Source organism: Ipomoea triloba, chromosome 12, assembly GCF_003576645.1.
Source record: "Ipomoea triloba cultivar NCNSP0323 chromosome 12, ASM357664v1".
Taxonomy (NCBI): domain Eukaryota; kingdom Viridiplantae; phylum Streptophyta; class Magnoliopsida; order Solanales; family Convolvulaceae; genus Ipomoea; species Ipomoea triloba.
Window position 1 is genome coordinate 1,019,392 of NC_044927.1, and position 12,432 is coordinate 1,031,823.

Here is a 12,432-nt window from a genome sequence, read left to right on the forward strand (position 1 = left end):
GCTTGTGTGTAAACTGTAAACCTTAAACCAGCCAAAAAAGCATATGCTCCACCTCAAGAACATTCAAATGTACCAAAATACAACCAAAAAAATTTGAAGTTATTTTAGTGCACAATTTGAATGCATTCAACTACCCAAGGAAAGCCTGTTTCCAAATGTAAACTGGTTCTGTACAAAAAAATGACCATTCTCACCAAAATTTTGCTCATCAAGAAAACCCTAGGCTCCATCATCCTACCTCCCTCTCTCAATTCAATCAACAACACTGCATTCGATTATAACTCATGCAGCCTAGTATGCGTGTAATCTATGTGCAGGCTGGCAGCTACAAGAGAGTTGCGCTCCATCCTAAAATCCCGAGCATGACGTGTGCCACGAAGGACTTGAAGTTCGAGTGTTGCGTTGGGGGGGAGCCTGACGTGATGTTAGCACCTATGCCCGAAGCTGTGCTGTTCAGAAACGTACCATTTTTCCCGCCACTGCATGACCATAGTTGCATTTAGCGAAAGGGTAAGAAATAGGTTTATAGTGTAGCAAAGTGTCACGAAATATTTGTGAACAAAACACTGATTATATAGACAGAAATTACCTCCCGAATAGACATGACCCGTGGCCTGCAACACCATGATACAAGAGTACAAAGTCTAGTTATGTTCTCATTTCACGAAATAACGATGTCATAAGCAAAAATTTGCGAAAAAAAAAAAAAAGCGCAGAAAAGAAAAGGAAAGCTTACTAGGGTTAGTTGTAGTTACAGTAGCCACCCCGTTGAAGTCACAAGTCCCGGGGGCCTTCCCCATCTTCTGATAATAAGCGTCGAAAGCATATGTGGCATGAGCTGCCACGGTATCAGGATCATAGCACGGTCCTCCCTGCATCAAAGGCGAACAAACGACCTTTCCCGGTCCACAAGCCCAATCGAGAGCAGCCTGCAGCATTTTACGATCGGCCCCTTCTTTTGCAACACAAAACGTGTCATTCGTGGTATCATTTGCTAGCACAGATCCTGATCCAGTCAGGCGTAGGATATATACAGGTCTCCCGTCTGCATCAAACAATCCCCAATTCTTCTCCGACAGAGGACCGGACTTAATGTCTTCATTATACAGCTCATATATGTATGTACTAACAGCAATCCCGGGATGTTTTGGTGTTCCAGTTTTGTTTATCACGTGCTTGATCAAATTGCTGTTGTAGGCGTTGGCGTTATCTAAAGTGGCGTCGGGCTCCTTAGAGTCGCCTTTCGATGGCCAGCCAGACTCGGACACCACGACAGGAATGCTCGTGAAGTTAAGATCAGCCATTGCAAAGTAAGCAGCATCAACCATAGCATCAAACACGTTGGTATAGTGGAGGAGAGTGTTGGAATCCACGGCTTCTTTGGTAGCAGAAAGAGGCTTGAAGAGGGCATAATCGAGGGGAATAACGCCATTCGATTGCATATACTCGTAATAAGGGTAGACATTGAGCATAAAAAATGAGCCAGTGGATTGAAGGAAATTAAGCATTGGGACCAAGACGGGTTTCCAAGAGTGGTTAAAGAAGGCTTGGGACGGGGGAAAGGAGTCGAGGATTATGGACGAAGCAAGAGGAGTCGAGACTTTCACTTGCCTGTCGAGGTTGGATGCCACGAGAGCCGAATGAATGAACCTGAGGGCGCTGACAAGGACACGCCCAGCATTCGGGAGGGACGATGGCACCTCCGAGCCAACACAAATAGTTGTGATGTTGGTGGCGGGATAATGCGCCACAACATTTTGCGAGACCCAATTCGCAGCAGTAGAATTCGATTGCCCGATGCCAAGGAGCTGCTCGTTGGGGACCGAGATAGCAACTTTGATGCCTGTATTAGCAAGTGCCAAGAGCATGCCTCGGTCTGCATTATATAGCCTTACATGGTGAATTTGCTGCGCTTTGAGAAGTGCAACTACTTGAGTCGGGTGTGGCATGTCTGATAGGTCCGTTCCTATGTTCACACCAACGAACGCATCTATGTGGAAAACCGAAAACCCCCACAACATAACAACACAATTAGTATCAATCCAATTCTTGAAAAACCACACACATATCACAACATTAGACATATCCTTTGTACACATTAGAGACACGTACACTTGCAAGATCATAATACTAGGTTAAACAATATAAACGAGCAGAAGGCTTGTCAGTTATCTTTAAGTCACCAACTAATATCAACTTACAAACACAATCAAAGGTTTATTAGCTTATCCCCCAAATCCTTCTTCAATCGATATAGTTTTGACAGTTTGGTTATAGACTAGGTAGATTAGGGGCCGAGGAACAGGGACTAAGACATGGCTAGTTGAAAATAAAAGACAATATGAGCTGGGAACAAATCAAACAATGCTCCTTTTGATTATGATCTTTTGTTTTGTTCTTACCTATGCCATACAAGCCCTCCTCTATCAAGAGAAAATAATAGTAAAAAACAGACAAATGGGCAACACTACATGTGTTCTCTATTCGTCCAAATGTGTATGATGAAGCCTAGCAAAGATTCCTTTCGGCTAGCGAATGCAACATTTGGGGAATTCCACTATGAAGGCAATACTAAATCGACGAAAAATCAATCATTCTAGTTCTTTCAAGCTTACATAAAACTACTGTCTAGTGTCTACTGCAGACCTTTTTTTCTTAATGCACTAAAGTTTTTTCTCAATGTCCTAACAAAGACAGCTGTTTTGTCCTTCTTTTTGCCTTTGCTTAGGTCCACAAGTCTCTTGAATTCACATTTCCACATTAGAAGCAAGAAGACACAACAAAAATCCCAACCAAGTTACTCAGAGTGGCCATAAAGTTACAAGTTCAACTAGGCCTATTGGCCTTCTTGGTTTGAGCGGGCTATGGGGAAGGTCTACCCAATGACCATACTCGGATAGTGGCTGCTAGTTTTTCCCGTCACTCGAAAAAGGCACAGACATTAAGGTATATTGTAAGACAAAACATTAATCCTAAACTATTAACATTTCTTTAGTTTAATGTTGCAGCTTTGCCTAAAGCTCACAGAACACCACTCCACATGTATCTTCACATAACAACCCCAAATCCCCTGATCATGAATTTCCAGAGGGGGGTGGGGGGTAACCTAGAACTAGTTCACACATTGCTTCCCTTTCCAGTCAAATAAAATAGGTCTGCAGAATAAGATAAAGTGTACCTAATGAATCATTAATGAAAAACAACTACCAACCAAAATAGGAGTTTTTTTTAACACATTAATGAAAAACAACTACCAATCAAAATAGGGGTTTTTAAGAACAAAAACACAAAGCAAAGATCACATGAACATTAAGAAGATTCAAGCTAAAACTGCCTCACCTTCATCAGCATAAACAGCAGAAACTGCCAAGAACAGCAGTAGAAGGAGAAACCCCATATCTCAAACCCAGTTCTTCTGATCTTCAACCTCTACAAAGCAAAACTGGGGAGAAAAAATGGCAGCCAAGAAGCAAAAGGAACACTGGTGGGAAAGTAAATGCAGTGAGGGAGAGATTGGATACAGAATCAAGAAAAAGGAAGGTGTGGGGCAGTGAATGAGTGAGGGTATTTAATTGAAGGGAGGGGATAAATGATAATTGCACTGATCACATGGAAGTCTTGTCAGACAATCCACCGGTCAAGAATCCATCATTTTTGTGGTTTTTAACATTCCCCAAATAAGTTTATCTCTCTGGCTTTTTGAAATTTAACAGCCCCTCTTGTAAGGGCTAATCTTGTAATAACCTCTTCTCTTCTTCTTCTCCACCTCCACTTTTCGCAAAGTCCCAGAACAGTGAACAGAGGAACAGCATGGGGCTTGGGAGTATCTGCTTTCATGGAAACAAAGCAACTTTGTTGGGAACCGTTATGCCCTCCCTAATAAGGAAATCATTTTCAAAATTACAAAATTTTAACTCTTAACCCAGTTATTTATTTATTCTTTTGAAATGATAAGTTTCTTGAAATTTTTTGTCAATTAAAATTACAATACAAAGATTGACTGATATCACAAGAATAAAATTTACCTAATATACATTCTTGAGCAGAGTAAATTTCTTCATCATCCAAATAACTCTCAATGCAAGTGGTCTATTTTTCTTTTTAATTGGAAACGATCAACTCCTTGAGTTTTTATCAATTAAAATCACAAGGTAAAGGTAATAAAAATCACAAAAATAAAATTTATTCATATATTCTCTCAAAGAGTGAATATAAATTTTCAATTTATACAAATAAGGAAATTTCAGGGTGAAGCCGGATGAATATGTCTACGGATTCAATATTTGTACAGAAAAAAAATGCCATTTTTTGTGAAAAATATTATAAAAATAAAATCTTTGCATCAAATTTGGTATAAAAATGATAGAATTTCTCAAAAAAAAAAAAGCTCAGATCAAGGGGGAAGGAGAGTGGCAATGTGATATTTGGGGCGCAAGTACAAGACTGGGACCAGGATACGACAACAAAGAACTGTCGGGACAAATAATACAGCTGTTCTCCAACGGTCACATCGTTTTACTCTTCACTTTTCACCCTTAGGCCTTTTTTTTTTTTTTTTNACCCTTAGGCCTTTTTTTTTTTTTTTTTGAAATAACAATGATTCATTCAATAATATCAGAAGCTAAAACATTACAAATGATAGGAGGAGGGTGTGTGAACCACTCCAATTGATCAGCTATAGAAACAGACTGCCTAGCTAACTTGTGTGCTGCCTGATTCACAGATCGTTTAGTGAAAGATAAAAACACATGAGTGAAAGAACTCATAAGGCTTTTAATATCTCTAGGAATCAAGTGAAAAGAAGAGTCTCCTTTGCAAGCATTGATGCCCTGAACAACTTGGAGGGAATCAGTTTCAATTTGAACTTTGTCAAAATTGTGACTTTTTAGCCAACTAAGTGCCTCTCTCACAGCCACAGCCTCCGCTTCCCTAGGAGAAAATACACCTCTCCATTGAGTTCCTTTCGCTGCAACAAATCCTCCAAATTCATTCCTAAGTACACAAGCAAATCCCATACATGACCCTTGCTTGTTGATAGCCGCATCTACGTTTAGTTTAAGAAAACCCGGTTGAGGCTTGCTCCTGTGTACATCTGTTGCTGCATTGTCTTGGGTGGTGTTGTTGTCTTAACCACTAATTTTAAGGCTCTTAATGCTAAAATTAAACGGTTAATATACAATTCTAATTTTTAGGGTCTTAATGGTAAAATTAAACGGTTAATACTTTTTTTTGAGAGTTAAACGGTTAATACTTAATATACAGTTATTCTAAATGTTATTAAAGCAATAATTATAGTTTTGCAGATTGGTCCAAAATAGGTGGTCGAGTGGGTGAAACATAATTTTTGTACAAGAATGTCAGTAATTTGATTCTTATATAATTTTTGTATAACATGTTTATGTGTTTTGTGTGCTATTTTTGTGTCTTATATTATGAAATTTTGTACATTACGAGTATGAATTATGTATCTCGTCATTTTGACTCGGGTCCATAATGCTGGTAAAGGATATAAATTGCCCCCTAACCCGCCCCCCTCTCCTTCACCCCTAAAAAGCTACGAAAATCCTCCAAAAACTCACTAATGGCGTTTCTATAATAATATCCCTAGAGTATTGAACTCAAACCCGGAAGGCCCATGTATAGCTCATTGGTCCTCCCGTGAAACTAATATATGTCCAAACTCAACCGCAAGGAGAGTGGTCCTTTGGGTTTCATTAGCCCAAGCACTCAAATTGGTGAACCCAAATCCAAGTTTTTGTTGGCTTGTAGGCCTTAGGGTTCATGTGGTCCATTGTGTAAACAAAAGATCCAAACTAAAAATGCTTATACTCTTGTTCAATGGTTCTAGCTTATCATTTCTTAGAGAACTAATATGGTGTCCACTAGGTAGGGATGATAGTAGAGGTGACCGTGGTTGAAGGGGCAGACCACAGGCATTAGATGTCTCAGTTTTATCAGATTAATCATGAGTTCTATAAGTTCACTTTCTAAACCTACGAAGAAATAAATTAAATCTATTAAGTGTTAAGACTCGCATCAACTTGAATACTTGATGGTATGTTTCTGTGCGCAAGAGCTAGATTCCAATCCTAGCACCACGGCAACTCCAAATTGTTTGTGGTGGGGTTTGAATACATGTGCGCAAGGGCCAGGTTCCAGCCCTAGCTAGCCCCATGAAAACTCTAAATTGTATATGGTGGGGTTTGAATACCTATCATGTTGCTGAAAGCGACCACTAAATTATTGCTCCCACTATATTTTGGTAGTGAAAATATATTGACTATTCTGTGTAATATATGCTCATAATTACATGCTGCCTCAATGAGGCTGACTCAAACCTATGACCTCACATTTAAAAGAGTCATTTTGTGCCACTAGACCATAATGCCATTGACACATATTTGTAACATTTAGTTCATCATCTGACAATTGACTAACTAGCACTCTAGGTGGATAGAAACTTGTCAATAATATCCACTAATATGATCATTAAATATTTATATTATTAAAAGAAAAAAAAATTCATGGCACCCACTTGGGCACGTACCAATATAATCAACATATATCAGTAGAATCATACAACGTTAAGTTGGTCTGCAGAGGATAAGGTATGTTTACATAAAGAATAGTATGTGCACTTTGCTTTATGTAATTATATATATATATGATGATATGATAAAACCAATCACCACCATCATTATTACAACTGAATTGCTGACTTAGACCATGTAACATTATTGTATAATTATTATAAGATATAAACCATAATTAATGTTCTTATTGTGGGCCTCCTGCTAATAATATCCTATGTCAAAAAGACAATAATAGAATAATATAAGAGCATAAAACCTAGGGAAAGTATATTAACAATCAAACTAATAATGTATAATTCTCACCAAAAAAAAAAAAAAAACTAATAATGTATAATGAAAATCCATTTACAGGAAAGTTTATCCTTACTACTTGAAAGTGCGTTTTGAGTGAAACTTGTCTTGTAATCTTAGTTAGTAAAGGACCATGAGGTCAATAGACAACTCTCATGATGAATTGAATCTGGCACTTTGCTATTATTAAGTTAACTGTTTGATAAACTTGATTTGGGTTATTTAAAAAAAAAAACAAAAAACAAAAAACCAACCATGCATGTTCCTTGCTATAACATGATTGGTCCGTTAATGCAACATTATTGAAGAATACAATTTTTTTTTTGGGTACATTAACTTACATAATTTAGATGTAAGCCTTACATCATATATATTATTTTCCAATAAAAATTATTCTGTTTTTTAAGCTCATCTTTCATATTCCCACAAGTCATGCATCCAACCACTAGAAAGCACAAAAGCATGCAACATGGGAAAAAAACAAACAAATAAACAAACATTTTAGTAATCAACAAATTCTAGCTACTTGCATGCCCGGAATAAAGGTTGATTAAATGGGTTGAATATACATAATCAATACACACTCTCTAAGTAACAACTGTAATTTCATTCGATTATTTTCTAAGAAAAAACAAACTCTACATATACAGACATTCATGAGTTAAATATACTCAATATACACATTCGCATAGTAAGGGCTGTGATTTCATTTGTTTTTCAAGAATAAACAAACTCTACCTAACTACCTACATTCATTTAGCTAGTTACTATCTTCTATTTTTTCCACCTAAAAATTGACATGTTATCACTAGTTGACTCATGATCCTCATAGCTTAAAGCATTGACTTGCTCATCATCTGAAATCATGATGATATATGATTCCATGTTAGGGGTATAGGACATAAGTTAAGGGCCCCAAGCCCCACTCAGATCAATGTATCCATCATATATATATATATATATGAACTGGGATAATGGTTAGTTTTCACGGGGGGCCACCGGACATCCGCCGCCCCACTGCGGTGGAGCCACCATTTTTAGTACCTATTCTTTGCCATATATCCCCAGCCTGCTATAACTCCAGGTCATGGTATTATATAATTTAAACTTTTAATTAAGACAAATAAATAGACAAAAATCACTAATACATATATAGTTTAAATTTTTAATTGAGACTGATAGAGATAAATGTGGAACACAACAAAACAAAACAAAGGAATACACGAACAGGACAGAACTTGACGCGGAAAGGTGATTGGTCATTAATTCGTGAAGTCATCCGTCGCCGGTGTCGTTTTTGGTGTAGTCAAACCGCGTTTAAGAATAAAACCTGAGCCCGACAAGACACAAAATAGCCCACACATATTTAGATAGAGCCAGGAATTTTGTTTGGTGGGGTTAGCATACAAATAAAAAAATATATTTGCATATTAATAACTATTGAAATACAAAATACAGTTTGAAATTAAAGAAATGATGGAATGGGTAACGTATGATTTTTATATTAGAATATTCTGATTAATACTTTTTCGATTGAAAACACATTTTCTAGTGATAGGCCAAACTCACAATCAACACTAGAATAATACATTTATTCAAAATTTTTAAAAAAACTTGAGTCTGATTAAGCAGCATGACGTGTATAAGACGATCCCCATATCGTTACAAAAATTAATGGGTTACAAAATTTTCAAAAATTGGAGCCAGGTCAAAGATTTGTGAGAATGAGTAGAAACTGAGAGAAAAATGAAAGTACATGTAGTATTTTTCAAACTAGTGTACTCCTTATTTTCTTTCTTTACACACTCTCGATCTCTTTCATGTCACATTTGGCATTTTGACCCACAAAAAACTTTCTAAAATCTACTATTGGGGATACAAAGTGGTTTAATTTTGTCCATTTTTGAAGTGAATTAATGAGGCTATTGTCTGACATGGAAAGTTTTCCTTAAAAGAATATAGTGTTTGTCATTGTACTAAAAATTAGCATACATTAAGAATCTTCCACTTTGAAAGTAGTATATGAATGCATTCTTGTCCAATTCCGCGGCTTGCGCATATTCAACGTTCGCATATGAACATTCAAAGGGGAGCAATCTACTTTTTTATTTGATTCCATGTAAAAGATATATCCAATAAATTTATACACTCTAGAGCGATGATGTTGAGATTGCTGAATAATCACATCACTCCTATTGAATCTCTTAAAATCAATTGAAATTTATGTCTTTGGAACCGTCCATCACCTAACTACTCCAATTACGTGCATTTAAGTGCATTTTGTATACTACAGAAAAGTCGAATATTCTCAACTACAAAAAAAGTGATTGAAAACTTAACAGGGGTTATGGTTAGAACTTAGAAATCGAGTTTCTAACCACATACTGCACTTTGAAAATTCAAAAGAAAAAATGTTTGTGGTTATTTTTGACTAGTAGTCAAAACTAATCGGTTACACTGAGCACTAAATAAGATTGTTGAAGATTTTGATGTCTTGGCCAACTATCAAGTTTACATTCGAATGTATTTGACAAGTTAAGAGATCAAGTTTAAAGATGAAGTCATATATACATTGCACAAATTTGTATTATTGAATATTTTGCATGCTTAGAATTGAAGTTTGATCAAAACACAATTTAAACTTGATTTCAAATGCCACCCCAACACGCATCTCTTAACCACTAACCAATTTAGTTGAATTGAGACCAAAGTGTAATGAGTGTGGAAATATAATATGGCTTTTTTAGTGGAATTTTTATTGCAATAAATAAATAAACAAACAAACAAACAAACAAATAAAATAAATAAATAAATATATATATATATATATATATATATATATATATATATATATATATATAGATGTCGAGAGAAATTTGTTGCTATTGTTCGAAAGTGTGCACGGAATAAAATTATGTTACGAACTTAATAAAAAACATGTTTACAAGCATATAAAAATTCTATATGTGACGAGTTCAATCGAAATAATGTTGACAAAGATCAAATTTATGACTTTTTAATATTAAAGAAAATCATATTTCATCTATTCAATTATTTTTTCGAGGCGATACGTGTTGGATTTGACCAACGAGAGATTAGTTTCCTTAGAGGCTTAATTAGAACATTCTTTGACGATCAAGGTTTTCAAAAAGCTAGCTTGTCGTTATTCGTCTGCATGCATGCATGTACCATGCATCATCTTTTTCCAATGCGCGTCGAGACGAAGATGACAAAACAATAATTTTTTTTTTTTGAAAGGAGGCAAAACAATAAATATAAGTTAATTAATTAATTAAAATTTCAAACATTTTAGTAAAAGGGAAAATGGTCAAATAAGTTTCTAACTTTACTTGAAAAGTTAATTAGGTCCCTAAACTTTTAAAAAGTACAATTATACTCTTTAACATGTTATATTGAGACAATGAAGTCCAAAAATCGATAAATGACATAGTAGGTCATTTCGATTCCGGCATCATCTTTAGGGAAGCTCCTGCGACGGTCGAACCGATTCTATAAGATAACCACACTAAAAAAATTCTATAAGATAGGTTTGATCAAAACAATATTAACAAGAATTGAATTTGTAATATTTTAATATAAGAATTATGTTCTACTCACTCGACCATCTATTTTGGAGCATTTTAACACATGCATCAACTTTGTCCCTCTACGTGTAGGTGCAAGTGTTTGTGCGCCATTATTTATTTTGAATTTCATTTTTCATGGAAATTAAGGAAAGAAACTTCCATATAGGGTCAAAGTGGATACTATTGTTTTACATGTTTTTCTCACAAATTTAATTAGTGTATTATATTTAACTCGTTATACACTTATACATGAATGAACATGTTTAATTTGGTGTGAGGCTCATCATGTCATGCAGATTTTGACTGAATTCATCTAAAAAACACAATTCTCAGATCCCTCTCACATTGATGTGATTCATACTTTCGTATTAATAGTTGAACTAATTTTAAAGATGATAGAGATCATATATACGGAGTGTATATGATAATGTCCGATCTTTTTCGATCACAATATATAGTACTGCTTCCGATCTTAATTTGGAACGGGGAAGTGAACCCTATCTAGATAGGCAAACAATGTGAAGTATCATTTCAACCATTACATTTGTCCGAATCTTTTCAGTACTAACATGTGATGAGACCGACTTATTGACTGATATGTAAGTACATGTCCCTGTTAATTAGCGAAAATTTTAGCATGTGTTCCCCAACCTAGTGCTATAATAGCAAGCTTGTTCTACATACTATTTATCGATATGTTGAGAGTGTTCTGAGTTCTGGTCTTTTAATTAACTTTAATCCAATTTTAATTTATGTACTAAAAATCACACATATTTAAAATACTATGTTTTACTTACAATTATTCATTTGAACTTAACGCATTAACATGAGGTAATTAACATTAGAAAAGAGTATATATTAACGTCATAATTAAAAGTGGATTGAGACTAGGCTGACGATATGATACTAAAGTAAGGTATTGGTGGCTGTTGAGAAGTCAATTCAACAACTCGAGCTTTATCTTATATAGAATCTAACAACTTGAGTCTTATCTTTGTATCTTATATATAAACTATGATTCGTGGTAAAGTAGTTATTACTCTCTTTTTTCTTTGGAGTGATGAGGAACACCTGTTGTCATTATTCGAGTGTGCGTACTATGTAAACCCTATTATATTCATGTATAATATTTTACAAATGTAATCAAAAGGGGAGAGAGAAGGGGAAAACCTCAAGCCTAATTGATTAAAAAGTTGGCTTGGTAATGAATCATAATGTTATATTACCTTCTTGTGATCATTTATCGGCTAGAGTCACAAGGTAAATAATACAATAGGTAATTAAGTACAATTTCATTAATTAAACAGAGAATATATGATAGTTCCCTTGTTCCTTAGCTTGTTTATATATACAAATTGAAAGCACCATCCAACATTAACAAATCATGATGAACAAAATATATAACGTAATACAAAACGTAGAAGCACCAATCATTCCTTGGTTTAAATTATCTTCGTTGAATGCCCCAAAGATGACTATATCATCCAATCCAATCTTTCCAGAATAGTTTGAATTTATTCTCTTTAATTAATTAGTCAATTATATGATTAGATCATCTAATTAATTACTGAATAGTGCTTCAGTAGGTTGAGAAAGTAGCTATGAACAGATACTACACTGTAATCGAGTCAGTAGAACTCAAAAAAAAAATTACTGAATAAAACTAATCAGCTACAGTACAAAACAATAGTTGTTATGTATATATGAGATTCTTTAACAAATTCTTTAATGTCATATTTCAAAAGTTATTTAAATTTTATATAAAAAAAACATATAATCTTCATTTTAATGTCGTAGATCTCACAATCGAAAACAATGTAAAGAAAATATAATAATGGTTCATTCAATATTCCACAATTAGATCATCTCATAGATAAATGAGATTTCACTATGTACTCCTAATCATCTTAATAGAAGACTCAATTAGGTAAAATTGAGTTGTTAATTTTACGGTCACGTTA

General features: G+C 34.9%; 1 protein-coding gene across 1 annotated transcript; it reads right to left on the reverse strand.

Moving 5' to 3' along the window:
- Positions 1–16: 16 nt before the first annotated feature.
- Positions 17–3,812, reverse strand: LOC115999679 (glucan endo-1,3-beta-glucosidase 2-like). The gene is made up of 4 exons (XM_031239537.1): positions 3,340–3,812; positions 737–1,990; positions 590–614; positions 17–479 (listed from the first exon to the last, which is right to left on the reverse strand). The coding sequence occupies exons 1-4, from the start codon at positions 3,395–3,397 to the stop codon at positions 326–328; spliced, it is 1,491 nt and encodes a 496-aa protein (XP_031095397.1). The 5' UTR covers positions 3,398–3,812; the 3' UTR covers positions 17–325.
- Positions 3,813–12,432: the final 8,620 nt, after the last annotated feature.